General features: G+C 36.4%; 1 protein-coding gene across 4 annotated transcripts in view; it reads right to left on the bottom strand.

Moving 5' to 3' along the window:
- BMPR1A (bone morphogenetic protein receptor type 1A) overlaps positions 1-26,927 on the bottom strand; it is a 140,407-nt gene that overhangs the window by 9,074 nt on the left and 104,406 nt on the right. For all 4 annotated transcript variants that reach the window (XM_082406763.1, XM_082406761.1, XM_082406762.1 and 1 more), the window contains 7 exons: positions 23,320-23,538; positions 18,690-18,852; positions 16,062-16,164; positions 9,997-10,093; positions 9,734-9,833; positions 4,900-5,044; positions 542-734 (listed from right to left, as the gene is read on the bottom strand). In XM_082406763.1, coding sequence (XP_082262889.1) covers positions 542-734; positions 4,900-5,044; positions 9,734-9,833; positions 9,997-10,093; positions 16,062-16,164; positions 18,690-18,852; positions 23,320-23,386 — 868 coding nt within the window. In that variant the 5' untranslated portion in view covers positions 23,387-23,538. The remainder of the gene's footprint in view (positions 1-541; positions 735-4,899; positions 5,045-9,733; positions 9,834-9,996; positions 10,094-16,061; positions 16,165-18,689; positions 18,853-23,319; positions 23,539-26,927) is intronic.

The raw sequence follows: 26,927 nt of genomic DNA, 5'->3' as shown, positions 1-26,927 counted from the left end.
GGAGCCGTTTTTCAAACAGCATTTGCTCACTTCATGTGCTATGTTTTGGTAATTCTCACAAACCTTCAAACTTTTTCATTATTATTATATTTGTTATGGTGATCTGTGATCAGTGGTCTTTGATGTTACTACTGTAATTGTTTGGCATTTTTTAGCAGTAAAGTATTTTTAAATTAAGGTATGTACATTGTTTACTAGACATAATGCTACTGCACACTTAATAGACTACAGTACAGCATAAACATAACTTTTATATGCACTTGGAAACCAAAATATTTGTGGGACTTGCTTTATTGTGATATTTGCTTTATTGCAGTGGTCTGGAACCCAACCCCAAAATATCTCCGAGCCATGTCTGGAAAGTGGTTGGTTGCCATTCAGGACTGGGTTGTGTTTAAACTGTATATTCCACTAGATTTCCTTTAGCCAAATGCACACAACTGAACTCACATATGTTTTCAAAGCCCAAGTGCCAGGCTTCCACCGGCATCCCACTAACCTTGAAGAATATGGAACTGACTAAAATCAAACGTGTACTCACCGAGTATGTTTTCATGGCGCATTAGCACAGTTTGATAGATTTCCGTTTCTCGAAACCAGCTAGCTTCTTCAGTGGTAAAAAACACTTTGACTGCCACTTTCTCACCACGCCATTTACCCATCCACACTTCTCCATATCGGCCTTTACCAACTTGCCGAACCATCTGAATCTGTTTGGCAATAGTTCGCTGAACCTTCATAGAAAAAAGTAAAATGAGAAGAACATATTAAGATTGAGAAAGTGGTTTAATAGGGCATCCCATCAAAAAGGATGGTATATACAACCAACCAACTCCAAGATTAACATATATACAGTAGCCTCCATATCCGTTCCGCATCCTTGGATGTGGAAGGCCAACTGTAAGGGACCTGAGCATCTGTACATTTTTGTATCTGCAAGGGGTCCTGGAACCAACCCCTGAGGTTGATCCTGAGGGAGGACTGTACTGTATTCAAAAGGAGATGAAACAATGTACAATATATTCTAAACTCACAAAATAACAGGTTAGTCAATATGGCAGATTGTTTGCAAAAATGGACTATATAATTCCCCTCCCAGTACACACACCCTTGGGTAGTCTCCTCCACAGACTCTGGGCTTGGCTACATGACTTGCTTTGGGCAAAAGAACAACAGCAATTGTAAAACAAGTGAAAAGTCTTTGTGCACTGGGGCTTGCCCTTTCCTGCCATTCTAGGGCACCCTGTGACCAAAATGAGCAAAACCGTACCAACTGTTGGCCATGTACATAAACTATACCGTTTGGCTCTAGCTGAGCAAATTCAGAAAAAGAACTGCCCAGAAGACTCACAGAATCATGAAAAATAACAAATGTTTGTTGTTTCAAGCCACTAAGCTTTGGGGTGGTTTATCATGTAGCAAAATCTAAATAACAGTTAAAAATACTCAACTCAGTCTGTAAGACCTTACATGATCTGGTCCCTGCCTAACTCTCCTGCCTGATCATTGACTCTAATCCCCTACCCTCACCCCTCTTATTTACCTTGTTTCAATTTTTAGAATTCACTCAAGCTCATTCCTGTCTCAATCTTTTTGCATGTGCACTTCCCTTTACTTAAGAGTGTTGTTTCTCTCTTAAACACCTTCATAGCATATACATATTTCTCAGTTGCTGCACTTATCACAATTACAATTTTATTATTATTTATATACATATTTGTTTGAATTCCATCTCCCACTACTCACAGAATACAGGTATTTATTTAGGACAATATTTGAAGTACAATACAGCTTTCATTAATATTTGTTGGATGAAACAGGCAGGTAAATTGCTACCTTTCATTTTCAGAAGCATTAGCAGCCATTCTAAATTTAAAAAAACAACACTAAGGTCCCGGTTAGAAATGTAGCTAAAATGGGCTAGATTTTATGACCATCTAAACTGACTTACTTTATGTATCACTTATTACAAAATCCTTCTGTGATTTCGTTTTAGAAAGCCAGAATTATTGAGGTCTAATTTACATATACTAAAATGCACTCTTTTCGACAACTGTGTTTTGACAAATGTATACAGTTATGTAACCACCAACATCACAATTAAGATACAGAACATTTCTATAACCCAAAAAAGTTCCCTTTACTGCTTGAAAGTCAATCACCTCCCCACCTACCTTCAGTCCCTGGCATGACTGATCTCTTTTCTTTCCCTACAGTTTTGAACATGACATAAATGGAAACATACAATAGGTAGCCTCTGTATCTAGCTTCTTTAATTCAGCATAAAATACTTTGAAATTTACCTGTGTTGCTATTGCATGCATCAGTAGTTTGTTCCATTTTACTGACAAGCAGTATTCTACTCAATGAATGTACCACAATTTGTTTATCCATTTACCAACTGATGGACTTTTGGGTTGTTTACAATTTATTATGACTAAAGCTGCTTTGAACATTCACAGTCAGCCTTTGTATGGACATGTTTGCATATTCCTTCTGTAAACAATTAGCAGAAGGACTGCTTCATTGTATAAAAAGTATATGCTTAACATTTTAGTCAGCTATCAACCTGTTTCCCAAAGTAGCTGTATTTTGCATTTCAATCAGCAATGTATGAGATTTCCAGTTGATTTTATTTATTTATTTATTTATGGCTGCGTTGGGTCTTTGTTGCTGCACGCGGGCTTTTCTCTAGTTGCGGCGAGCAGGGGCTACTCTTCGTTGCGGTGCGCGGGCTTCTCATTGCGGTGGCTTCTCTTGTTGCGGATCACGGGCTCTAGGCGTGCGGCCTTCAGTAGTTGTGGCACACGGGATCAGTAGTTGTGGCACACGGGATCAGTAGTTGTGGCTCGTGGGCTCTAGAGCGCAGGCTCAGTAGTTGCAGTGCACGGGCTTAGGTGCTTCGAGGCATGTGGGATCTTCCCAGACCAGGGCTCGAACCCGTGTCCTCTGCATCGGCAGGAGGACTCTTAACCACTGTGCCACCAGGGAAGCCCTGATTTACATTCTTTTCCACACTTAATATTCTCAGTTTTTGCCATACTAGTGCACGTGTAGTATCTCTATCTCACTGGGTTTAATCTGCATTTCCCTGATGATGCTGAGCATCTTTTCATGTGCTTATCTGCCATTCTTATATCTTCTCTGGGCAAGTGTCTGTTCAAATCGTTTGTCCATTTTTAAAAAATTGGGTTGTCTCATTACTGAGTTGTAAAAATTCTTCATATATTCTGCAACACAAATTCTTTATCAGAACTCCTTTGCCAGTCTGTGACTTGTTTTTTCACTTTCTTAACAGTGTCTTCTGAATAGGAGAAGTTTTAAATTTTAAGAAAGGCCAATTTATCATTTTTTAAAATGACTCTTGCCTTTTGTGTCCTAAGAAATCTTTACTCAAGGTCACAATAATTTTCTAAAACATTTTCTTTTAAAGGTTTTATACTTTAATTTTTACATTTAGGTCTATGATCCATTTCAAGGTAATTTTGTATATGGAGCGAGATAAGGGTCAAGATTCACCTTTTGTCAAATGGATGCCCAATTTTTCCTGCACCATTTGTTAAACGGACTCTTTTCCCCACTGAATTACTCTGGCATCCAAATCAATTGATCACACATGTGTGCGTCCATTGCTAGACTCTATTCTGTTCCACTGATGTACATACCTATCCTCATGCCAGGATCACATAGTATGGACTACTGTAGCTGTACAATAAGCCCAGAAATCAGGTAGTGAATCCTCTTTATTCTTCTTTTTCAATATTGTTTTGGCTCTTCTAGGTCCTCTGCATTTCCAAATAATTGTTAGAATAAGCTCATCAATTTCTACAAAAGTTTGCTCTGATTTTGATTTGGATTGAATTGAAACTATAAATCAATTTTAGGATAACTGAAATCTTAATACTGAGTCTTCTGATTCAAAAACAGGTTAAAAACCTTAATGCTTATTAAGGGTTTTGTTCATTTCTTTTGGCAATGTTTTCTTGATTTTAAGTGTACAGGTCTTATATCAGTTTTAAGTTTATTCCAAAATATTTCATGTTTTTGATGCTATTTTAAATGATAGTGCTTTTAAAATTTTAATTCCTAATTGTTTATTGCCATTGTACATAAATTCAATGATTTTTGTACAATGACCTTGATAAACTCACTTATTGGTTGTTGAGCTTTATGTTATCATCTTTGAGATTTTCTATGTAGACAATCATGTTTTCCGCACTGTCCTTTCCAATTCAATTACAGAATTACCTGATTCAATGAATTTTATAATTAGAGATCAATGTATTTACTTTAAACAAACCAACTAAACACAGAATTTAAAATCTATCTAGATATCTAGTATTTATTATAAGAGTCCCCTTGACCCCTAAGTCTGAATATTTCTATACATACATATAATTCTCTTAGAATTATTTACAACTCGCTTTAACATCATTTTTATGAATTGTGTTTCGGTAATATAGTATTATATTGAGGGAAGTATCCTCTCTATGAAGAAGATCTGTGGGAGTAACTTCCTTTTGATTTCAGAATCTGAAATACTTATACTTCTCCCAATCAGTTTAACCTTACAGATGCAAGGTATTTTACACTTGATTCCTCAAGTTGGCTGTTAAAAACCTGTGAGCTAATGCTAACACTTACATAGCACTTCATGACCACATTTTCTCTCTTAACCTTGCTTGTGACTCTACCTTACTTGTCTATTCAATTTTTCTTATTTCATATTTCTTATTTTAACTAATTTCATCTTGCATTACTGTAGCCATCTTTCTCAATAAGGGAAAAAATTGTGTCTAGTAAAGTCCCCTAATATGTAATTATTACGCTGTCTACCATCATATGACAACACATTCTGTATTAATAAACCATTCATGTTTATATGACATTTCAGCTTACCAATAAGGGTAGTCCAGATCCACTACCAGAACTTTGTGACTGGTCAATAAGGTCTTTTAATGATTCCCCAACTGGAATAAATGCTTCATCCTGTTCCAAGTCACGATTGTAACGGCGTCTGCTTGAGATGCTCTTGCAATAATGTCTTTTAAAAAAGCAGAAAATAATCTACATTAACATTCTAAAACTATAAAATTCTAAGGTAAGAAAAATCTTGAGGTTGTTGACACTATCATCCTTCCTTCATCACATGGGTTCATATCCAAATTAGTCTTATCATAGAAAAATATATCCTCTGTTAAAATAATGTCCAGAAATGGAGTTTATGAGGTAGAGAGCTATATACTGTCTTAAAATGGAAAGACGTCCATGGTACATTGGCAAGTGAAAAAAACAGATTAAAAAACAGCATGTAAAGTATGATCCTAGCTATAAACATTTTAAAATCATATGTATCTATACTTGTCTAAAAGGATCAGAAATATATCAAGTTGTATATAATAGTTATTGCTGGGAAGGTAGGAATATTTACTTTCTACTTTACATATGTATTTTCATCTGAATTTATAAGCATGTAGTCTTGTATCAAAATGAACAATAAATATACTTCCATTTTAAAAAAGGGAAAAAGAGTTTATGGAAAAGAAATCAAACAAGTTCTCTTAATTCATTCTAATATTTTCAAAGGCTTTTTTTAAAATTTCAAATTATGAAATGTTTCAAACATGTAGGAAGGTAGAGATTAATTTATTTGGCACCCATGTGTAAACCATTTAAATTTAATAAATATTGCCATTATGCTATGTTTATTTTAGGTATATTTTAAATAAATAAACATTAAAATATTTGCAGCTGCAGCCATTTCCCTCATAATTCCATTTCCCTCATTTACTCCTAAGAGACAAACACTACCCTGAAGGTGGTTATATCCTTCCTATCTATGTATTTATACCTTTACCATAAAAGTATATACTCATAAACAACATCGTTCCTCTGGACACAAATGACATATGTTGTATTAATATTTTACATCATGCTTTTAAAAACTCCTTATGTATTACATATTTACCCATGTTGATATATGTTAAAAAAACAATAGCTCATTTTTATTGATGTTGAGTGTGTGTCAGGCACTGTTCTATGACTTACTTCATCTTTATTAAACTCCTAAGAGGTAAGTACTATTGTTTCCATTTTACAAAAGAGGAAACCATGGCCCAGAGGCTCATCATTTGTCCCAAGTCAGACAGCTGGCTAATTATTCTCCAATACTGAGGCAAGACCCTTCTGAGTATCATAACCAAAACCCCATGAATTATGAGGTTTTCAAGTCACATAGCTGGTGGGAACAGATACTATCCCCAGCCTTGTGTGAGCACTGAATACTGTTTCCTTCAATCTTTTCAGCCGTTCTTTCCCAGCCTTAGGTGGTTTCCTCACTTGAACACACTGATCAAGATTCAGCTGAATATTCTATGGGAATGTTCTGAAGATGTCTGGAGTTCTTTCTCTGTGAAACTCTCCTTTCCAGTACTCTGTACCTATGAACTATAGCTGCTGCTCTCTCCCCAGACTCTCAGCTGTATCTCCTCGATTTGGTGTCGGCTGGGCTACACCTGAGTTCTTCCTGTGTCCCGCAGCCAGAAACTCTCTTCAGGGAGTAAGCTGGGCAATCACAAGACTCACCTCATTTGTTTCCTGTTTCTCAGGGATCAGTGCCCTTCACTGGCTGATTGGCAGCTATTAGTATGCGATTGAGGCTTACTGATTACAGGTTTCACTGTAAGACAATCTGCTTGGGCCATTTCACTGGACTTACTAGAGACAGAATACTCAGGTCTTTTTTCTTGGGCTAGATGGATTTTCCCCAAGAACAATCTTCTTATATGTTATCTAGAGGGAACATGCTTGGTTAGCAGGGTTCTGGAGGGTAGGGGGGCCCACAAATTAGTATGTAAATATTCACTTTACCTCCTTATTTTTATTATAATACCTCACCCCCAATAATGGGATACCATAGCTGAGAACATTTTTGTTCTTTTCAGAGACTACACTTCTAGCCTTCTGTTAGAGAGACGGTGGAAAGTCACATCATTATTCAGAATAAGAGTAAGGATCTCAACATCTGTGGTACTTGGCATCCAAAATGGCCCACAAAACTTCTCAACTCCTGGTATGCCTGTCCTTGTTTACTTCCCTTCCACAAAGCAGGGCTGATCTCTGTGACCAGCAGAATACGGCAGAAGTGATGGTGTCACTTCTGAGTCTAGATCATGAACAGCACTGCAGTTGCCACCTTGGTCTCCTGGATCACTCACTCTGTGGGGTGCGGGGGGAGCCAGTCTTCATGCTGTGAGGAAGCTCATGCAGGCAGCTCAGTAGAGAGGCTCACATCAGAGCAACTAAGGTCTCCTGCCAACTTGTGAGCCTCGGAAGTGAGCTATCTTGGAAGGGGATCTACCAGCTCCACTCAAGCCTCCAGGTGAGCGCAGCCTCTGCTGACAACTGAGCCACCCAGTCAAGTCACTCCTGAAGTCCTGACCCACAGAAACAGTGAGAGATAATAACTGCTGTTTCAAGCCACTAAGTTTGGGAGTGATTTCTTAGTGCAGTATTGCACAACTAATACAGCATCTGACTTTCTAAAAACAGACTTTCAAGCAATCCTCTTGGTTTTACTGCCCCCCTCAACTTCACTACCATAGATAACTGCTACTGCCAATTCTTGAGCTTCTTGGGGAATTTTATAGTATAAACTGGTTGCTGTTTGTCTTTCTCATTTTCTAGCCTGGGATTCAGATTTCTTAGGTCTACAAAGTCACTACTCATCCATAAGCTTCACAGTTCCACAGCTTTTTGCTGTTATCTTGTCTCCTTGTCCTAGCCGGACAAAAAAGTTAAAAACTCTTTATTGCTGTTTTAGTGGGGGGCAACAAAAGTAAGTATGCTCAATCTACTTCTTTATCTAAAAAGCCTATTATCAAACATTTGAATCTTTAACAGTATAATGGGTAAAAAATAATATCTCAGTATGATTCTAATTTATATTTTTCATATTGTGAGTATTCTTGAGTCATCTTTTTATTTTTCTTTTAAGAGCCATATGGGGCTTCCCTGGTGGCGCAGTGGTTAAGAATCTGCCTGCCAATGCAGAGGACACGGGTTCGAGCCCTGGTCTGGGAAGATCCCACATGCCACGGAGCAACTAAGCCCGTGAACCACAACTACTGAGCCTGCGCGTGTAGAGCCTGTGCTCCACAGCAAGAGAAGCCACGACAATGAGAAGCCTGCGCACCGCGATGAAGAGTAGCCCCCGCTCACCGCAACTAGAGGAAGCCTGTGCACAGAAACGAAGACCCAACACAGCCAAAAATAAATAAATAAATTTATATATTAAAAAAAAGAGCCATATGTATTTCTCTTTAGGTAAAACATATGCTCATTTTTGGGGGCCTAATTTCCCACTGAATTGATTTTTTTCTTTTTGATTTATAGAAGCTCTTTATATTTGAGAAATCAGCTCTTTGTAATATAAGCTGCGGATATTTTTCACTGTTGGTCTGTTTTCTGACCATTTATGGTGGTTTCTACCACATAGTAAAGTTTTATTTTTATGTAGTTGACACCATCAATCTTTTCTTTTTTTATAGTAATCTTTTATTTATTTATTTATTTTTATATTTATTTTTGGCTGTGTTGGGTCTTCGTTTCTGTGCGAGGGCTTTCTCTAGTTGCGGCAAGCGGGGGCCACTCTTCATCGCGGTGCGCAGGCCTCTTCACTATCGCGGCCTCTCTTGTTGCGGAGCACAGGCTCCAGATGCGCAGGCTCAGTAGTTGTGGCTCACGGGCCTAGTTGCTCCGTGGCATGTGGGATCTTCCCAGACCAGGGCTCGAACCCATGTCCCCTGCATTAGCAGGCAGATTCTCAACCACTGCGCCACCAGGGAAGCCCCCAATCTTTTCTTTTTTAATTTTAAGGTTTTTATGTTTTTGGTTTTTTTGCTTGTAAGTTTTGTGTCAGACTCAGATTATTTTAAAAAATTCTTCCAAGGTTTGTTCTAGTATTGTAATCAATTCAGTTTATGTATATATATGTGTATATATATATATATAGAGGGGGGGGGGGAGAGAGAGAGGGGGAGAGAGAGAGAGAGCGGGAGAGAGAGAAAGGGAGAGCGGGCACCCCAATCTGGCTAAAATTTATTTCAGTGTACGGAATTGATTCAACTTCATTTTCTTCCATATAGCTATCCACTCCCAAATCCATTTATTGAATAAGCCAACTTTTCCTCAGTGATCTGAAATGTTACCTTTATCATATACTAACTTTCTTTATATACTTGGGTCTACTTATGGGTCTAGTAACCAATTTCACTGATATCTGTTTATTCATATGCCAGTAAGATAATATTTTATTATTGAAGTTTATGCCTTCCTGTTATTGCTCTTCTGGCAACTGTCTTCTGAAATCATGACTAAATGCAAACAATTCTGAACTACCAAATAACTAAAGAATGATGATACATACAGCTGATTTCTTGGGACAGGTTTTTAAATTTAGATATAAGAAAGTTCAATATTCTATAAATAAGAAAATCTTAAGTACTCATGAACATAACAAGAAGTATAATGTTGTGTCCAATTAATTGATTAGTAGTAAGGTCCTCTGTTCCCTTAAGAAAACTATAATATAGTTAATTAAAGGAGATAACCAGAAAATACAGGTTAATGGTTCCTGAAATACAGTGTCAATGGTTTCTGCCTACTGGCTTTAAGAACAACTATTTATATCTAATATTCAACAAAATATTTTGCACCAAAATAATTATCTTACTTGTAACAAAAGCAGCTGGAGAAGATGATCATAGCAATTATGCAGACAGCCATAGAAATGAGCAAAGCCAGCCATCGAATGCTGCCATCGAAAAATGGACCTGATAATGGAAGTAAACAATGAAAAAGACATATTATCTTTTGATCACATCTTCAAAGGAAAAAATAACTTGTAGTGTTGAACTCTAGAAAGCTTGCTTATTGTTAAAACTAGAGAAAATATTTTATTGAGAATCATGATTGCACTTTTCTCTGCTAACCTACCTATAACAACAGGGGGCAGTGTAGGTTGTAAATACTGGTTACATAAGTTGGTCCGACAACATTCTATTGTCCGGCGTAGCTGGGCTTTTGGTGAATCCTAAAGGAAGAAAATTAGAAATAATTTGATACACGAAACTGATAATTAATTTTAAAAATATTCATAAAATACAGTTTCTAATTCAGTGAGTGAAAAGGACCTGCTAAGTTTATGTGAAAGAGATTACTGAAAAATTTAAATCTGTGGTGAAATAGTGTTGAGACTCTAAAATGTTTTTTCTTAAGGAGAATGTATGTATGTGGATGGTGTGTTAGAACACTAGACTATAACTTAATTACAGATAAACAAAAGTTTATATATATTTTTCACCCAAAATTTGGCACATCTTAGGATATGACTAGTCATTTGTTTTTAGTAAAAAAGTATTTAAAATCATGAGATCTTTTCCTAAAAAACATGGGTAATACATTTTATTACAGTGATAAACTAGCAGGGTAAATATGATCTCATAGTAGTATTGAGACTTAGTTGGATGAGACTTAAGATCTGACTGAAAAGTGGAGCGTGTCCTAGGCCAAAGAAATGACAGGTTAGAAAAGGTAGTCAAGTAGGCAGAAGATACAGCTGATTCTGTCTGTAACAACTATGTTGAAACTAATGAACCTGATATGGAAGCAAGTTGAAGTGTGCGTGGTGAGGATAAGGGCAAAATATAGAAACAATATTTCTGAGAGTTTTGGGGAGACCACCAACCAGATATGTGTCCGTAATAAATCAGAAAATGAGCATAGGGAAAGACTGTAGTCATGGGAACAGATACCAAAAATTATATGTGAAGTTTTATTTGATTAAAAGTACAGTATTTGAGAAGTTCTTAACTTGAATGCTGACATTTCAGCACTACCTGGAAGAAGTGCCATTCTAGACCAAATCAGTAACAGAAAGGAATTGTCTGTCATCATAGAAATAGCAAGGATATAAGCAGAAATCAACCTTCTTATTCTTAAATATCAGATGGGCAGAAAGGAGAAACCCCAGTATAATCAGGTATTCCTTTAAAAATGTGAAAATGAGATTCCATAGGGGAATCTATATGGGATTCTATAAGGGACTTGAGATTATATAACAGAAGATAAGATGGGTCAAGAGTACTTGAAAACCTCCAAAAGCACAAGTTTTACATTTTAACTGAATTTTTAACTTTCTAACAATTTTTTTTTTACTTTTAAATGACCACAAAAAGAAAGAGAAAAGAGAGACATGTCAGAAGTTACACAGGTGACTCTGAAAAAAATATCCCAGATCTAGAGAAAACTTACATGAAGGATGGAATGAAGAGTATACAACTAAAGATGAATAAAGAAGCGTGAAGCATCCAAGAATAGTCCCAATATGGCTAAAGTTCAAAATGAGCTCAGCCTTGCAGGACAGAAAATGTAAAGAAAAATCAGGAAAGGGTTTTTGGCAGTGCTAGAATAAAGACCACCAAGCAATGGATGTAGCATTGCTGACAAAATACTAGGTAATGGAGGACAAGGAAAATGAACACTTCCTTAACTCTCGTTTTGTTTCAGTCTTCTCTATCAAGGATGATTACAGGAATGAAGAAGGCACACCAAATACTAGTAAGTGGGATTGGTATCCCAGAAGTATGCAGAGACCCTACAATGTTTCTGTGTTCTGTCTGAATTCCCATCTTCTCAGCTAGGTGAATTACATCACAGGAAGTTGAGAGCACTTGGGAGAAGGCTGAAAGCGGTATGATTTAAAGATTTTAGAAACGAGGAGTGCTGTAAACTAGATAGCTAAATGTTATATTACTTTTAAAAGGGAAGGAAAGACTTTGCCAACAACAGATTGGGGGCAGCATAGTATTATGGAAACAACAAGGATTTGGGAATCAAATAGCTTTAATCATAGCTTTGCCATTTATTAACTTTGTGACCCTGAGCAATGAACTTACTTCTCTCTGGGCTTTAGTTTCCTCTGCTATAAGACGGAGGATAAAAAATACCTGCCTCATAGGGTAACTGGGAGAAAATGAGGTAAAATATACCAAGCACTTAGCATATTAAATGCAAATAGTAAATGTTCAATAAATTAATTCTTCTTCCTCTAGTGAATGTGACACAGATCCCAGCTGACATTCTAGAATAAGCCACAAATGCTTGTAATCTCCTGGAAGACTCAATGTGGCTTCACTGAGAACAAGCAACATGAAACTCACATCTTTCTTATGTAGGTTAACTATATATCTGGGTAGGCAAAAATTACGTGTGTCTAGATTATGAAGTTGGGTGACACAACCTTTCTGGTTCCTGCACTCCCCACTCCCATGCTCCACCCAAGTTCATTTGTATCTCTGGATTTTGGTGGGCAATAAAAATCCTTGTGGGCAAAAAACTCACTTGGCATTCATAAAATAGGAGATTCTAACTTATTTAGTGAGCTTGAATGGGGGGTTGCAGGTGAGGGGGAGTGGTACACGATAAAGGAACTGAAACCAAATTACAAGAAATGGCAGTGCGGTTTCTGAGAAATAATTCATCCTACTGGAAGAAACAGAATAAGCCAGATTTACCTACAGAGACTGGATTGTGTGAGGGAAAATCAAGGTCTGGGTGAAGCATGGTGATTATCACTTGAACTTGTTTTGATTCAAACCTGACAGTATATGAAAGCACTGGGAGGAAAAAGCTTAGGTAAAAGTAGCAGAGCCGTTCTGCTCAGGTTAGGTGCCAGGTAAATTAAGAATGAGATATAGCAAGATACACAGAAAGTGAGATAAGTGGTGATCATCATGTTTTGTCTGTGTAACCCCTAAATGAATTCTGAAAAACAATGTATCCCCTCATATATTTTTAGACTGACACCTAAAATTTTTCATCATAAATAGCTGCAAAGAATGTATTGATAATTCCTTGCATATTGCACATGATATTTTAAAATAAAATTAAAATAGCTCTTAAATCTATTCAGTAGAATCTAAATAATACAGCAATTCAATACCCATTATCATTATTTTAAAAAATAAATGGTCAAAATACTTCTTTAACAATTGAAAATTTTATAGCGTTCCTTTTGCTCCTTGAGCTCCTATTCCGTTGCCACATTTTCCACAATAATTATGTCCTAATGTTCACCGAGAGGGGGAAGGGTAAGCCGGGCCGAAGTGAGAGAGTGGCATGGACATATATACACTACCAAATGTAAAATAGATAGCTAGTGGGAAGCAGCCACATAGCACAGGGAGATCAGCTCCGTGCTTTGTGACCACCTAGAGGGGTGGGATAGGGAGGGTGGGAGGGAGACGCAAGAGGGAGGAGATACGGGGATATATGTATATGTATAGCTGATTCACTTTGTTATAAAGCAGAAACTAACACAATATTGTAAAGCAATTATACTCCAATAAAGATGTTAAAAAAAAATTGTCCTAATGTAATATATATTTTGATAAATAATTCTCCACATGAAAAATAAACATATATAATCTATTTTATTTCCTGTGATAGTATGTCTTTAAGTCTTAAAAAATTATTTTGGTTTGATTTATCATCACAATTATTATTAGTATAAAATTAATCAAAACTATATATATTATAATCTTTATTAAAATACTAATATAAAAAGAAAATTTTATTGGAGAGGTATGAGATGAATGATACTTTTAAAAAAACTACTTCATAAGTTCATGGATAATTACTTATTGCTAGAATGAGAAAGTTCGGCATTAACTTTAATCCTATTTTTATCTTTTCCTTTTTTGGGGTCAGTACTAAGATTCTTTGTTCACATAAACAAAAAGATGATAATGGAAGGAACTAGTTATACCATTGTCCCATAATTCTTTAAGAGACCTTCCAATCGTATGCTAAAACTCCTATAATGATCCTATTAGGAAAAATTATTTTACATGATCTAGCAAATTGGCTGAAAGCAAAAAATGAAAAACTACCAGATACGCAAATATATCTGCTATCCCCAAGTTCCCCACACTGATACTTAGATTTCGAATTATAACAGTTTGGAAACTTGAGTATTTACATTCCAGGCCACTAATCTGGAAACTGTGACAAGGCTGATTGTGAAAAGGAAGGAAGGAAAAGAGAAATTGCTTAAGAAGCTCTGGTCTCAGGCAGATCAATATTAAGCAATAGGACCTGTGGAAGTTCACGATAGGTAAACCGATCCCCTTAAAACTATCCATGTGCCTATGCGATCCTTGTGTAATGTAGTCTGTGTGCACCCAGGTATATGCGTAACCCAGTTTAAAGGCTGCTTGGTTACATCATCAATATGGTAAAAGCTAACACTTACTAAGTCCTTACTATGTGCCAGCTGTGCTAAACTCTTTGCATATATGCTACCTCTCATTTGACCCTTACATGAACTCCTTTGCCGATGAGAAAACAACTTAAGAGAGTAAAGCTCCCTGCTCAAAGTTCCACAGCTAGCAAGAGGCAGCATGTCCATCTGAACACAGATTGTCAAGCTTAACAACTAAATTACATTGATAAATTCATTTGGGACACATCTAGTTGAGGGGGCCAGCAAGACACTGGTTACTACTGTCGAGCTCATTGCTTTAACCACAGAGAGGTCTTTCTTCAACATTTTAAACTGATTAAACAGTGTACTGTAGTGTGGTTGATAAATATGCAAATAGCATAAAATCGGAAGAGACAAATAAATCAGCATCCTCCAAATCCTGACAAATTAGAGCAAAGGATTAATTTTAATACAATGAAATTTAACTTAGACAAGTATGTGACAATTGTGTAACAAAACTCATTCCATTCCCACCTACTTGTTTGTGTCAAGAAACCAAGAGCACCAATAAAGAATGGAAGAGATAAGGATGAGCAATAGCGTGAGTGAAAGACATGGGGATTTCAGCTGACAGAAAACTCCATATATTTCAAGAATATGGTATGACAATCAAACCTCTAACATGAGATTTGGCTGCATTTAGGAAAAGGGAAAGGAGTTACTAATTCTTGGTTTTTTTTTTCTTCTTTTTTTCTGGCCAGACCAGTCAATTCTGCATCTTACATTGAGAAACTGAAGAGTGAGTAACTCTAAAGCTGATGATTATAAGGAGCAGTTGAAGTCATTTTGAACTATTATTTTCATTGGGCAAAGACTATAGGGTATGGGGAGTAAAGTGGTACAAAAAAAAATTTCTTCACATAGTAAAGGGCTACCATATTAAATAGGGATTCAATTTGTTCTCTCTGGTCCAAGAAGTACAAAGGAAGAGAGACTTGCAGTCATTCGGAGGAAAAGCTTTCTAAGGATAAGGTCAGGTCATTACTACAGATGAAATAGGTGGGCTTGGGAGGTAATGAGCCCGTCACTAGAGGTGTAGCAAACAGAAAATAGATGGGATGCAATATGTGCGAGCGTGTATGTATGTGTGTGTGTGTGTGTTTGTGTGTGCGCACGTGCGTGCATGTGTGGTTTCTATCAATCCTGAGAATTTCTCATTAATTGGAATAATTTTCTAAAATAGCTGAGGCTTAAATTTGTTAACAAACAGCTCTCTCTGGAGCTGTTTTCAAAAACATTGGAAGGATCCCCTGGGGCAAAATTACTATACAGGATTTTGAAGAGATTAGGTTTATAACCCAAAGCCATCAATATGTTCATAAACTATTACTGATCCTCTGATTCCTTTGCTGTGCTGTTAAAGTAACTCCACTGAGATCTCCTTACAAGGACTTAAGGTCTCTAAGTTGTCTCAGAAAGATATAAAGGTTATTTACCTGTCACCTTAAAGTCTTTCCAGTCAATTTTATAATCCAGAAATAAGTGTGACAGTATCATTTTTTACAGGCTTGACAATTTAAAAAAAAGATGATATAAAACTTTTTTTAAAGTAAAATAATCTGTAATTTCAACTGGCACAATCATATGACCTGAAGCAAGAGCTAAGCTTCCTCCAATATATTTGCTTCCAGAACACACAGCAATGTGCAGACCAGGCACACTTCTCCTTGGGGAATCAACGCTTTTCCTATGGCCCCTCCCTTCTTTATTTCATAGGCCTCAAATTAGGTCTTACCTTGCACTGAAAATCAGATCCTTCATATTTCATACACCCTGAAGCCAACGTGGTTTCTCCCTGGTCATCTTCTTCTATGATGGCAAAGCAATGCCCATTAGTTCTAAAAGAAAAAAAGCCAAAAAACCAAAAACCAACTTCACATTGGATAGTACTAATTAAATCTCCATATGAATGTGACCAGTTACTGATGGCTTTTAGTTCTGAATTAGAATTACATTCACAGTTGACTTACTGTCAAAAACGTATGCGTTTTAAGGCAAATGAAAATTGTCACATCTGAACTAAAACCTAAAGGTCTAATAAAAATCCTGTGTCAGGTAGAAAAGGATTTTCTATTAAACAAGTCCCACCAAATATGAAATACTATGTAACTTCTCTTTGCTAATCATAGTCATGTGATCACAGAAAGATGATTTATACAACTTTATAAAGTAAATAATCTTAACGTTTAAAAATATACTTAAAAATAACTTTGTCTCTTTTCATCCATAAGATTTTCAGTATTCCCATACTGTACACAATAATAAATAAAAACAAACTTTCCTGTGAAACATAAAAATAGATTCAATGACAAAGAAAAGTATATTTGGGAAGACCAGACTAACTAAGATACTGAGAGGCACTTTTTATTTAACATGATAGGAAAAAAGGGAGAACTTTTAAATAGCTGAATTTTCAAGAAATTTATATAAATGTATTTGTATTTAATAAAATGTTATCGGGACTTCCCTGGTGGCGCAGTGGTTAAGAATCCGCCTGCCAATGCAGGGGACATGGGTTCGAACCCTGGTCCGGGAAGATCCCACATGCCGCGGAGCAACTAAGCCCGCGTGCCACGACTACTGAGCCTGCGCTCTAGAGCCCACGAGCCACAACTACTGAAGCCCCCACGCCACAACAAGTGAAACCAACGCAATGAGAAACCTGTGCACCACAACAAAGAGTAGCCCCCGCTCGCCACAACTGGAGAAAGCCCGCGTGCAGCAACGAAGACCCAATGCAACCAAAAATAAATAAATAAAAATAAAATAAATTAAAAAATGGAAAACCCCAGAGGGGAGTATCTTTTAAAAAAAAAGTTAGCATTTTAGTACTAGTATGCCAGAATTTTCTCCTAATATATTCATTAGGCTTTCATGGGTAGGAAGAAACATCTAAAAGATTTTTTTGTGTCCCTCCTTACTGTTCATATCAGTAAGTATACTGCTTACAGTTAAAAGAATATTGAAGAATTATTCATTTTCTGAAATGAGAAAATGTTAAGTGTGAGGTGAAATTCTGTTAAAATTGATGATTCCCAGTTTTATTCTGGGTTACTAAGCCTCTAACAAATAGCCCACACAGATCAAGCAAGAACTACAGACAAGAAGTCTGGAAAGAAGTCTCTTGGTGACATAGGGAACACTCCCCTAACAACAGATCACCCAGTCTGTCACAGTGAAGTCAACCACCACCAGCACAAACAACAAATCTAAGACATGGTGAACCATCATATAATTTCAGTGTTTTATATGTATACTTTTTGGCTTTATATCTGGTCACATTCAAAGAGCATAAAATTATTAGGAAAGTACAAAACAAATCAATAATTATTGATTATTACACCTTTATAACAGGGAGACAACTGACTGATGAGATTGAGTCGTTCAGGGAATTTTTTTGGCTAGTAAGTCAATTCTTCAATGTCCCCCAAGAATACGGAATAGAATTACATGATCATATATAAATATTAATTAGTTAACATGAAATTAAGTAGAAAAATTAAAGTGGTTATATAAATCAGATTTGGATTTGGGAGTTCACTTATAAGAAAATAATACAAAATTAATTAAATATCACAATATCATTCTTATAGACCTGCAAAATATTTCAACCAATTTATTTATTTATTTAATAGGAAGGTTTTGTGTTTTTTTAAAATAACTTTATTTATGGCTGCATTGGGTCTTCGCTGCTGTGTGCAGGCTTTCTCTAGTTGTGGCGAGCGGGGGCTACTCTTTGTTGCAGTGTGCGGGCTTCTCATTACAGTGGCTTCTCTTGTTGTGGAGCATGGGCCCTAGGCACGCAGGCTTCAGTAGTTGTGGCACGTGGGCTCAGTAGTTGTGGCTCGGGGGCTCTAGAGCACAGGCTCAGTAGTTGTGGCGCACGGGCTTAGTTGCTCCGTGGCATGTGGGATCTTCCCGGACCAGGGCTCGAACCTGTGTCCCCTGCATTGGCAGGCGGATTCTCAACCACTGCACCACCAGGGAAGCCCCTATTTCAGCCAATTTAGAATTACAAGGTTTTAGGTGAATTTTCAAGGTTTCTTTTTGGTAATCTCTAAGTTTTCTACAATGAATATCAATCACTTTATGATAAAAAGATCACTAAATAAACCCAAAATGCTAGGCAAATACCAGATTCCTTCTAACTCTTTAAAACCTATATTACAATGTTACTCTAACGAAATAACCATCAATCACTTAATAGTAATAAATGTTCCTATATAAAAAACAAGAAGCTTTTGGCTCTTTGGAAAAACCATATAAAGTTAAAGAAAAAAAATTCAAAGTAAACAATTCTTAAAATAGTACTAAGTGCAACCCTATTCTCGTAAATTTAAGAAGGACTGCATAAAATACTTACATGCATGTGTTATTAATAGCATCATCTGGGCAGTGTCCTGAGCAATAGCACTTTAAAAAAGGCAAGGTATCCTCTGGTGCTAAGGTTACTCCATTTTCTGACTTTTTCTGGTCGGAGTCTGATTTCATCCCAGTACCATGGAGCATACTGTCTAGATTCTGCCCTGTATTCAAACATGAAGTTGTAAATAAACCATTCTGAAAAGCTAATTCTTTTATTCCAATTTTCAGTGAGAAGTTTCTAAGCTTTCTTATTGTATTAATTGTAGCTGATGTGTGTTTTAATTAAAAATAAATTTCATTCATATGATTAACATTTATTAACAGCCTAAAATGCACAGAAAAACTATCCCAGGTATTGTGGGATATATGGAGATGATTATGTCACAATTTTTGCACTAGTGAAAGACAAACAAGAGTGACACAAGGTAGAATATGGTCATAACTTGTAAGAAAGGTACAAAATGGAAAGCAGTTTCAGAGAAGAGCGAGATTATTTCCAATCATTAAAAAATATGTATAGCTGATTCACTTTGTTATACAGCAGAAATAACACACCACTGTAAAGCAGTTATACTCCAATAAAGAGGTTTAAAAAAAAAAAGACAAATTACAGTTCTTTTTTTAGACTCTCTGGTTTAAAACTTGTGACTAGTTTAAAAAAAGTAAAGTCCTTTATTTGTACCTCTATGTGGAAGTGAAGTTACTAAGCATCTTGCTCTGGATTTTAATTGCTTAAGTAAGGGAATTGTGAGAGCATGGGGGCTAATCACATTATCTGGTGCCTTTTATCTCAAGGTCATTGGTTCAAATCCAGACTATGCTGCCAGAAAATGAAGGTTACTGTAGGGCAGTAGTTAGCACATGGAAACAGAACTGTGTTCTTGCATTAGTCTCGTAGCCTCAAATGACAGATACTCTCATTATTTGGTACTGATTCTTTCAGGCTGAAAGCAGAACAGAACTAAAACAACGTTTTAGTAATTCCTTTCTCCCTCTGAATCAGCTGAAATCAGCTAGGCTACTCCTTGTAGAGTTGATCTTCATGGAATGAAATGTAGAGCTAAAACAGGTATAAAATATTAAGAGAACTGTGTATGTATTTCATTATAGATGCTAAATAAGTGGTTCAAGGCATAATGTGAACTTGACTTAAAATTTAGCCGTACTGGTGAGATGAACTTGAAAAAAGAAAAAGTAACACATACACACACATTGATAACAGGAAAAGAATGTGCTGCTAAATAAATTTTAGTGATTCCATGCCATAAATTTCAATAATGTTCACTTAATCCTCTAAATTGCTACAAAACGTAGACTTCATTTATGTTAAGAGCATCAACAAAAAAAAAGGGGTGGGGAAGAGCTTCAGGAAGGGAAGAAATCCACTGGGTAGAAATGAGGAAATCTACATTCTGGTCTACTATGTTCCTCCACCGTTTATCTAGCTGGATGATCATGGACAAGCCATGTCACTTCAAGCCTCATTTACTCAATAAGACCATAGGACTAAAGCATATCTGAGGTCTCTTAACCAATTTTACAATCCTATTACAACAATAGAGGAAGCATCAATTTAACTATGGAGACCAAATGGCAAATAATATATGCATGCAATTAGTTTTTCAAAAATCTAATGAGACATAGAAAAAGCAGTATAGTGTGGCAGAAATAACACTGAAATAACAGTGAGAAGTCAAGGGTTCAAGTCTTGAATATCTCCATTGATAAGTTAGTCTCTGAACATCAGGTCTCTATCTATAAAAGATGATGATAATAATTTCTGCCCAATTCAAGAGATTATATATAGATCAAATGAATGTACAATAAAAGGCTTAAATATAAAAGTGTATAAATGAAGATATTACTAATAACAAAGATCATACTAAAAGATCACCAATACCTGGAAAATTCAAAGTTACAGATGGTTAATACACATAACTTCCTAGAACACTGTTTGAATTTAAGAGATAGAAATATTTTAATTACAATAATTTGCATCTGAGCTTTATATTATCTCAAGTATTAATTAACAAAACACTGATTAGAGGCCAACTATGTGCAGGCAAGTTACTGAATGTTGGAAACTGATGTGGTCCTTGAGAAACTTGGAAGGAGACAAAGGTGTATGTGTGTGGAGGGGATAAGCACATAAATAAACACAATTCAAAGAGTGATATAATACAAAGGTGCTATGTAAACAAACGAAGGAGCCAATAACACAAACTCATCTTAGGGCGTCAAAAGCAAAGAAACCTGAGCTATACCTTAAAGTTGTAAAATTTCACTAAGTAGAGGCATGGATACAAAGAAAAATAGCTAGCAACAGCCTCTCTGTACTCTCTCCCTAGATGACAGCACTTATTCCCATGGTTTAAATAAATCTCTTTGTTGACGGTTCCTAGATTTATCCCTTCAGCCTTGACTTGCTTAAGTAACTCAAAACTAACTCGTCTAAAATGGAATGCTTGACTTTTCTCCTCAAACCTGGTCCTCCCCAGGTCTTTGGCTCACCCTCCAAGATATATCTCACTTTTTCTCATTTTGGTCTAGTTCCTGCTATTACCCGGGCCCATCATATCATGTCACTTCCAAGATAAGACACTGATCTCCCTACTTCTGTTTTTGCCCCCTCCAACCCATTTCCCACATAGCAGCCAGAGTTACCTTATAAACCTAAATCTGATCCTGTCATTCCCTGCTTAAAACCAATTAACGGCTTCATATACACTCAGAATAAAATCCAACCTCCTTCACCATGCCTACTGAAGCACACTGCAGGATTTGGACCCTGTGGACCTCTCTCTCCATCATGCCCAAACATACAGCCCTGTGTCAGTTCCTAGAACACGCCAATCTCTTTCTACACACAAGTCCTGTGTTTACAAAGCATAAAATTATGAGTCCTGGTGTGGGCTGGAGCTATAGGTTATATATATAAAACACCGCTCTAGCAATCCATAGTAATCTCTAAGAAATAACTTTTTTTTTTGGCTGCTCTTCGCGGCATGTGGAACTTCCCGACCAAAGATTGAACCCGTGCCCCCTGCAGTGGAAGCAGGGAGTCTTAACCACTGGACCACCAGGCAAGTCCGAAATACCATTTTTTCTACATTGGTTTCAGCTCTTTTCCTTAAGAGCAAATATTTTTATCTTATTATTTGAAGGGAACTATCAAACCAATCTTCTTTGAAAGGAAATGCAACAAATTTCGCTTATATTTCAGAGAAATATAATGCTTACTAAGACTTTTCACTTATGCCTGATAACTAATTACCAATTTATTTCATCTAACAAAAGTTTATTGGGACTTCCCAGGCGGTCAGGTGGTTAAGACTCTGCGCTTCCACTGCAGGGGGCACAGATTCGATCCTTGGTCGGGGAACTAGGATCCCACATGCTGTGCAGTGTGGGGAAAAAAAAAAAAAGTTTATTATATAACAACTTAGGATGGGGAATGAGAATTTTGTATCATATTGCCTCTGTGTGATCTATATAGATTAAAAAAATTTTAATACTAAATACTGATTACCTGGGAGTAAGGTAGCAAATACAAATGTTACTATTAATTTAACTCATCTTCAAAACTATGACAGCTTTGGTTGATACTGATCAACAAGGCATCTAACAACAGACGTTAAAATAAAGATGTTTTATTAAATTATGTGGTGTTTCACACAAAAAAGTAGCTTTTGCAAGAGTGCTTTTATATTCTCAGCATGGATACTAAATAAGGGTACTAAACCTAAGACAAAATACAAACAAGCTACAGATTTCATTATTATGTTCACTCAAATGAAAATGTCAAAAGATTTATGCTGTTAATCATAATTCTTATAAGCAGATTTTAATCATCACTGTGAACAAAACATTATGAAGAACAATCTGTGAAGATATAAACTTAAGAGAACGGAAATGTTCAGTAAGTTCTATATAAAATCATTTTGCCAAATACCACTATCTCTTCAGTTTAAAACATTGTCCTAATTAAACCATACAGGGAAAAGCTCACATGCAAATATATAGCCCATCTGATCCTAAGAGTCATCAAAATAACTTCCTGTTTGGGAGTTCTAGGCTGTGAATGCACAGTGTAAAATTACAATATTAGTTATAAATAAAACTTTGAGTACTCTGAAGAAATTTTAATATTTGGCACACAGAAATTCCAATTATGTTTCTCAACTCTTTTAACAACAGTAAAATGTTTTTTAAAAATTGACATTTATTCCTTATTGTATTTTAAAGGGGAGAGGAATTTTAAAAGTAAGTCTTGAGTACCTATTACCCTTAGGCACTAGGTCACCTACTTTATTTTATATTTTATCTCATTTAATCCTCATAAGACCTGATGTTGTACATCATAATGCCTATGTTACAGATAATACACAAAGGTCAAAGAGGCTGAGATTTTATACAGACTTGAAAATGTTTCTATCATAGTCAAGTTCAAAAATTATTTGGCATGTGTTTGTTCTTTGCCTCTATACTTAAAAGCTATTGGCATACTGGGCCTAACTGTTCAAAACGGGACATGAGTTGAAAGAGCAGTCCTAAGAATGAGTGTTTTTTATATATAGAAATAAATTACTAAAAAAGAGATAAGATTGCTTAAATGAACACTGATTTACCTTGAACATGAGAAATGATGAACAGATAGGCTCCCAATAATCTGATGTAAATATACAGCTGAGTCATTGTTCAATTTTAACGTTCCCTGTACACTGTCACCTTTAATAACTAGTCTTGTTATGTCACTAATTTAAAAGACTTTCATTCAATGAGATTTTCTTGTAAAAGGTCTCAATCACTTGACAATGACTCCAACTTCCACTGCTTTCTCCTGACTCCTGAAAGATAAAAATATTAAGAAGGAAATGAATATAACTGAATTCTGGAAAGTTTTCAAAAACCAGGAGAGGAAAAACAAATGCCCAAACATACCTTTAAACAATGAAATACATTTTTAAAGATTAATGCTATCATTGTTAAAAAAAAAAAAAAAAGGCACTGTAATTTAAAAGCTTAAATAATTTATTGATAGGTTGCCACCTCTCCTGACCTTAGATTAACCATATGCAAAATAAGATAAGAACACTAATAATCTTAACAGTCTTTTCTGGCTGCTCTAAAGTAATTATTTTATTGCTATTAAGAAAATTTCTAAATATATTAAGAATAAAACAGGAAGAGTTGAATGTAAAACAGTAAGCTAGGGCTTCCCTGGTGGCGCAGTGGTTGAGAATCTGCCTGCCAATGCAGGGGAAACGTGTTCGAGCCCTGGTCTGGGAAGATCCCACATGCCGCGGAGCAGCTGGGCCCGTGAGCCACAATTACTGAGCCTGTGCATCTGGAGCCTGTGCTCTGCAACAAGAGAGGCCGCGATAGTGAGAGGCCCGCGCACCGCGATGAAGAGTGGCTCCCGCTTGCCACAACTAGAGAAAGCCCTCGCACAGAAACGAAGACCCAACACAGCCATAAATAAATAAATAAACAAATACTTTAAAACACTAAGCTAGGACTTCCCTGGTGGCGTAGTGGTTAAGAATCTGCCTGCTAATGCAGGGGACACGGGTTCGAGCCCTGGTCCGGGAAGACGCCACATGCCGCGAAGCAACTAAGCCCGTGCGCCACAACTACTGAGCCCACGTGCCTAGAGCCCATGCTCCTCAACAAGAGAAGCAACCACAATGAGAAGCCCCCGCACCACAACGAAGAGTAGCCCCTGCTCGCTGCAACTAGAGAAAGCCCGAGTGCAGCAACAAAGACCCAAAAAAAACCCAGCCAAAAATAATAAATAAATAAGTAAATTAATTAATTAAAAAATAAAACACTAAGCTACTCATCAATAATTTCAATCCTAGTAGATATGATAAAAACACCTTGAATCTTTCTAATAAATAATGTATTCTATAGATAGAAGAGAAGGCCTACCTAGAAAAACATTTAAATATGCAGCGTGCTTCCTCATTAAAGCAAAAACATTAGAAATGTATCTTAAATGAAATTATTTACCTAAAATACTACAAATCTGAATTCATTACGATAAAACTGAGCTTTTCATATGGATGACATGAAACATAACCTCTCCAATTAAGGTTTGGCAATTATAAAATAGTTAAAGAAGTAACAGAAAAAAAGGTTAGTTTGTGTAAAGATGAATATGATTCTGTTTCTTCTCCCATCCTGTTGGTTCAGGCAACTGATTTTACGGACTTCAGCCTGAATTATTCCTCAATGAAAATGATATTATTTATTTGTAACACAATTATCCTGGCATGATTTCTACCATAAATAACCCAAGCTTTCTATGTTAACTAAGAATTTTTCACTTTAATTAGCTCTCCAAAGGCACTTAGAGTATTGAGGAAATAAGGTTTACAGTGAGATGTCATTTATATTGTGCATTTTATATATGGCTTATTCTAAAATCTCTGTAATTTCTCTACTATGAAATTAATTTGCTTTCCATCTACATAATGCTGAGAGAGTAAGATGTAAGTCTAAAATTATTACAGAATAACATCTGTAATATGATTTAACAGTATTTGAGAAAAACTCACTTCTTGAAATTATGGGATTGTGACTCTAGGGATACTTGTTCCAGGTCTCAAATTCAAAAGAAGTTTCCAGTATATTTCCAACACTGAACTCTCTCATTTCTATTTGCCTATTAAATATCTCTACTAGGATTACATCCCACCTGTCCAAATCAAACTCAATAACTTCCCTTCTCATTCCTCTAGACCTGCCTCCTCCTCCTCCATTTGCTATCACAGAGGAGGGTGGTGCCATCTCTCCAGTCACCCATGCCAAAAACCCTGGCATCATTTCTGCCTCTCTTCCTAGCTCTCACTCTCTCCCCATACCTTCATTCATTTATTCATTCACTCACTTATTCACCAACAGTGTCTTCTGAGTATGTATTACACATCAATGCAAGGGGCTAGAAATAAAAATATGAGTATGACAGATTCTACTTCAAGGGCCTCATATTCTTGGTCAGGAAACTGACTGCTATGACTGGTTCCATCTTTCAGTGTCACTGCTTCTTCATCAGTTTATTTAAGCTAATATGTGGTCTTGTCTCATTACAGGTACAACCAAGGCATCCTGCAGTGCAGTCGATGAGACCCTAAGCACCTGCCACACTCACAGTCCCTTTCAGAGGAAAGGTATCATGTGTGATTCCTTCTACACAAACATCTGCAACTCTACCACTCTCAGCACAAGTTTAAATCCTGGATCTGCCTTAAATAAGTAACTTCACCTCTCTGGACGAGTTTCCTCATCTGTAAAACTGGAATTATATTAACTCACAATTATTTTGAGAACTACATGAGGTAATAGCTAACATATATTCACCTCTATGTGGCAGACCATTACAATGCTTTGAATATATTAATATTAATTTATAGAATCATCACAACCACCTTGTAAGATAGGCACAATTTATTATTTTAATATTACAGATGAGGAAACTAATGCAAGTGGAGTTTAAGGAATTTATCAAAGATCACACAGCTGGTAAGTGTCAGGGCCATAATTCTAATCAAGAAGATCTGATTCTCGAGCCCATGTGTTAACCGCTACCCTATGCTGCCTTGCGGGATATTTTACATACATTACATAATGTAAACTATACATTATAAAGTATTTAGAAAAGCCTGGTACAGAGTAGGTACTTAATAAAAGTTTCCTCCTCTCAGACATGTTTATAACATACTTGCCAACCTGGCACAGGAAGTAACAGGTGCTATAAATGACAATCCCATCTTCAAGACATTTTTATAGACTAAAAACCCTGCAACAACTTGTATGGAGAACAGCTATCAGCCAAGAGAAGGCTAAAGTTAAAATGGCTTCAAGTGCCTCATTTGTAATCTAACAATGGAAGCCCCTAATCTTTAAAAGAAAAATGTTAGGTTTTAGCTGACTACAAGCTCAATAAGCATCAGTGCTTATGACAATTCTAAGACATGAAGGCAATCTAATCAAGCATTGATAGAAGCACACTGCCATAATCAAAGACGGTAACCATCTTACTTTATCCCACCTGGTCAGGCCTCAAATATTTTAGAGAAGAATGACAAGAATGCAAAGGATAGAGAAATGACTACACTTGAGATACAACTGAAAGGACCAGGGATCTTTGCTCACAGAGTATCAAGGGAATAAAGTGTGAATGTTCCTCTGTCAAGGACATGACAGGCACGATGCAAACAAGACTAGACCAATT

This window comes from Balaenoptera borealis (assembly GCF_965194805.1).
Source record: "Balaenoptera borealis genome assembly, chromosome: 10".
Classification (NCBI taxonomy): domain Eukaryota; kingdom Metazoa; phylum Chordata; class Mammalia; order Artiodactyla; family Balaenopteridae; genus Balaenoptera; species Balaenoptera borealis.
This window is presented reverse-complemented; position numbering and strand designations above follow the sequence as displayed.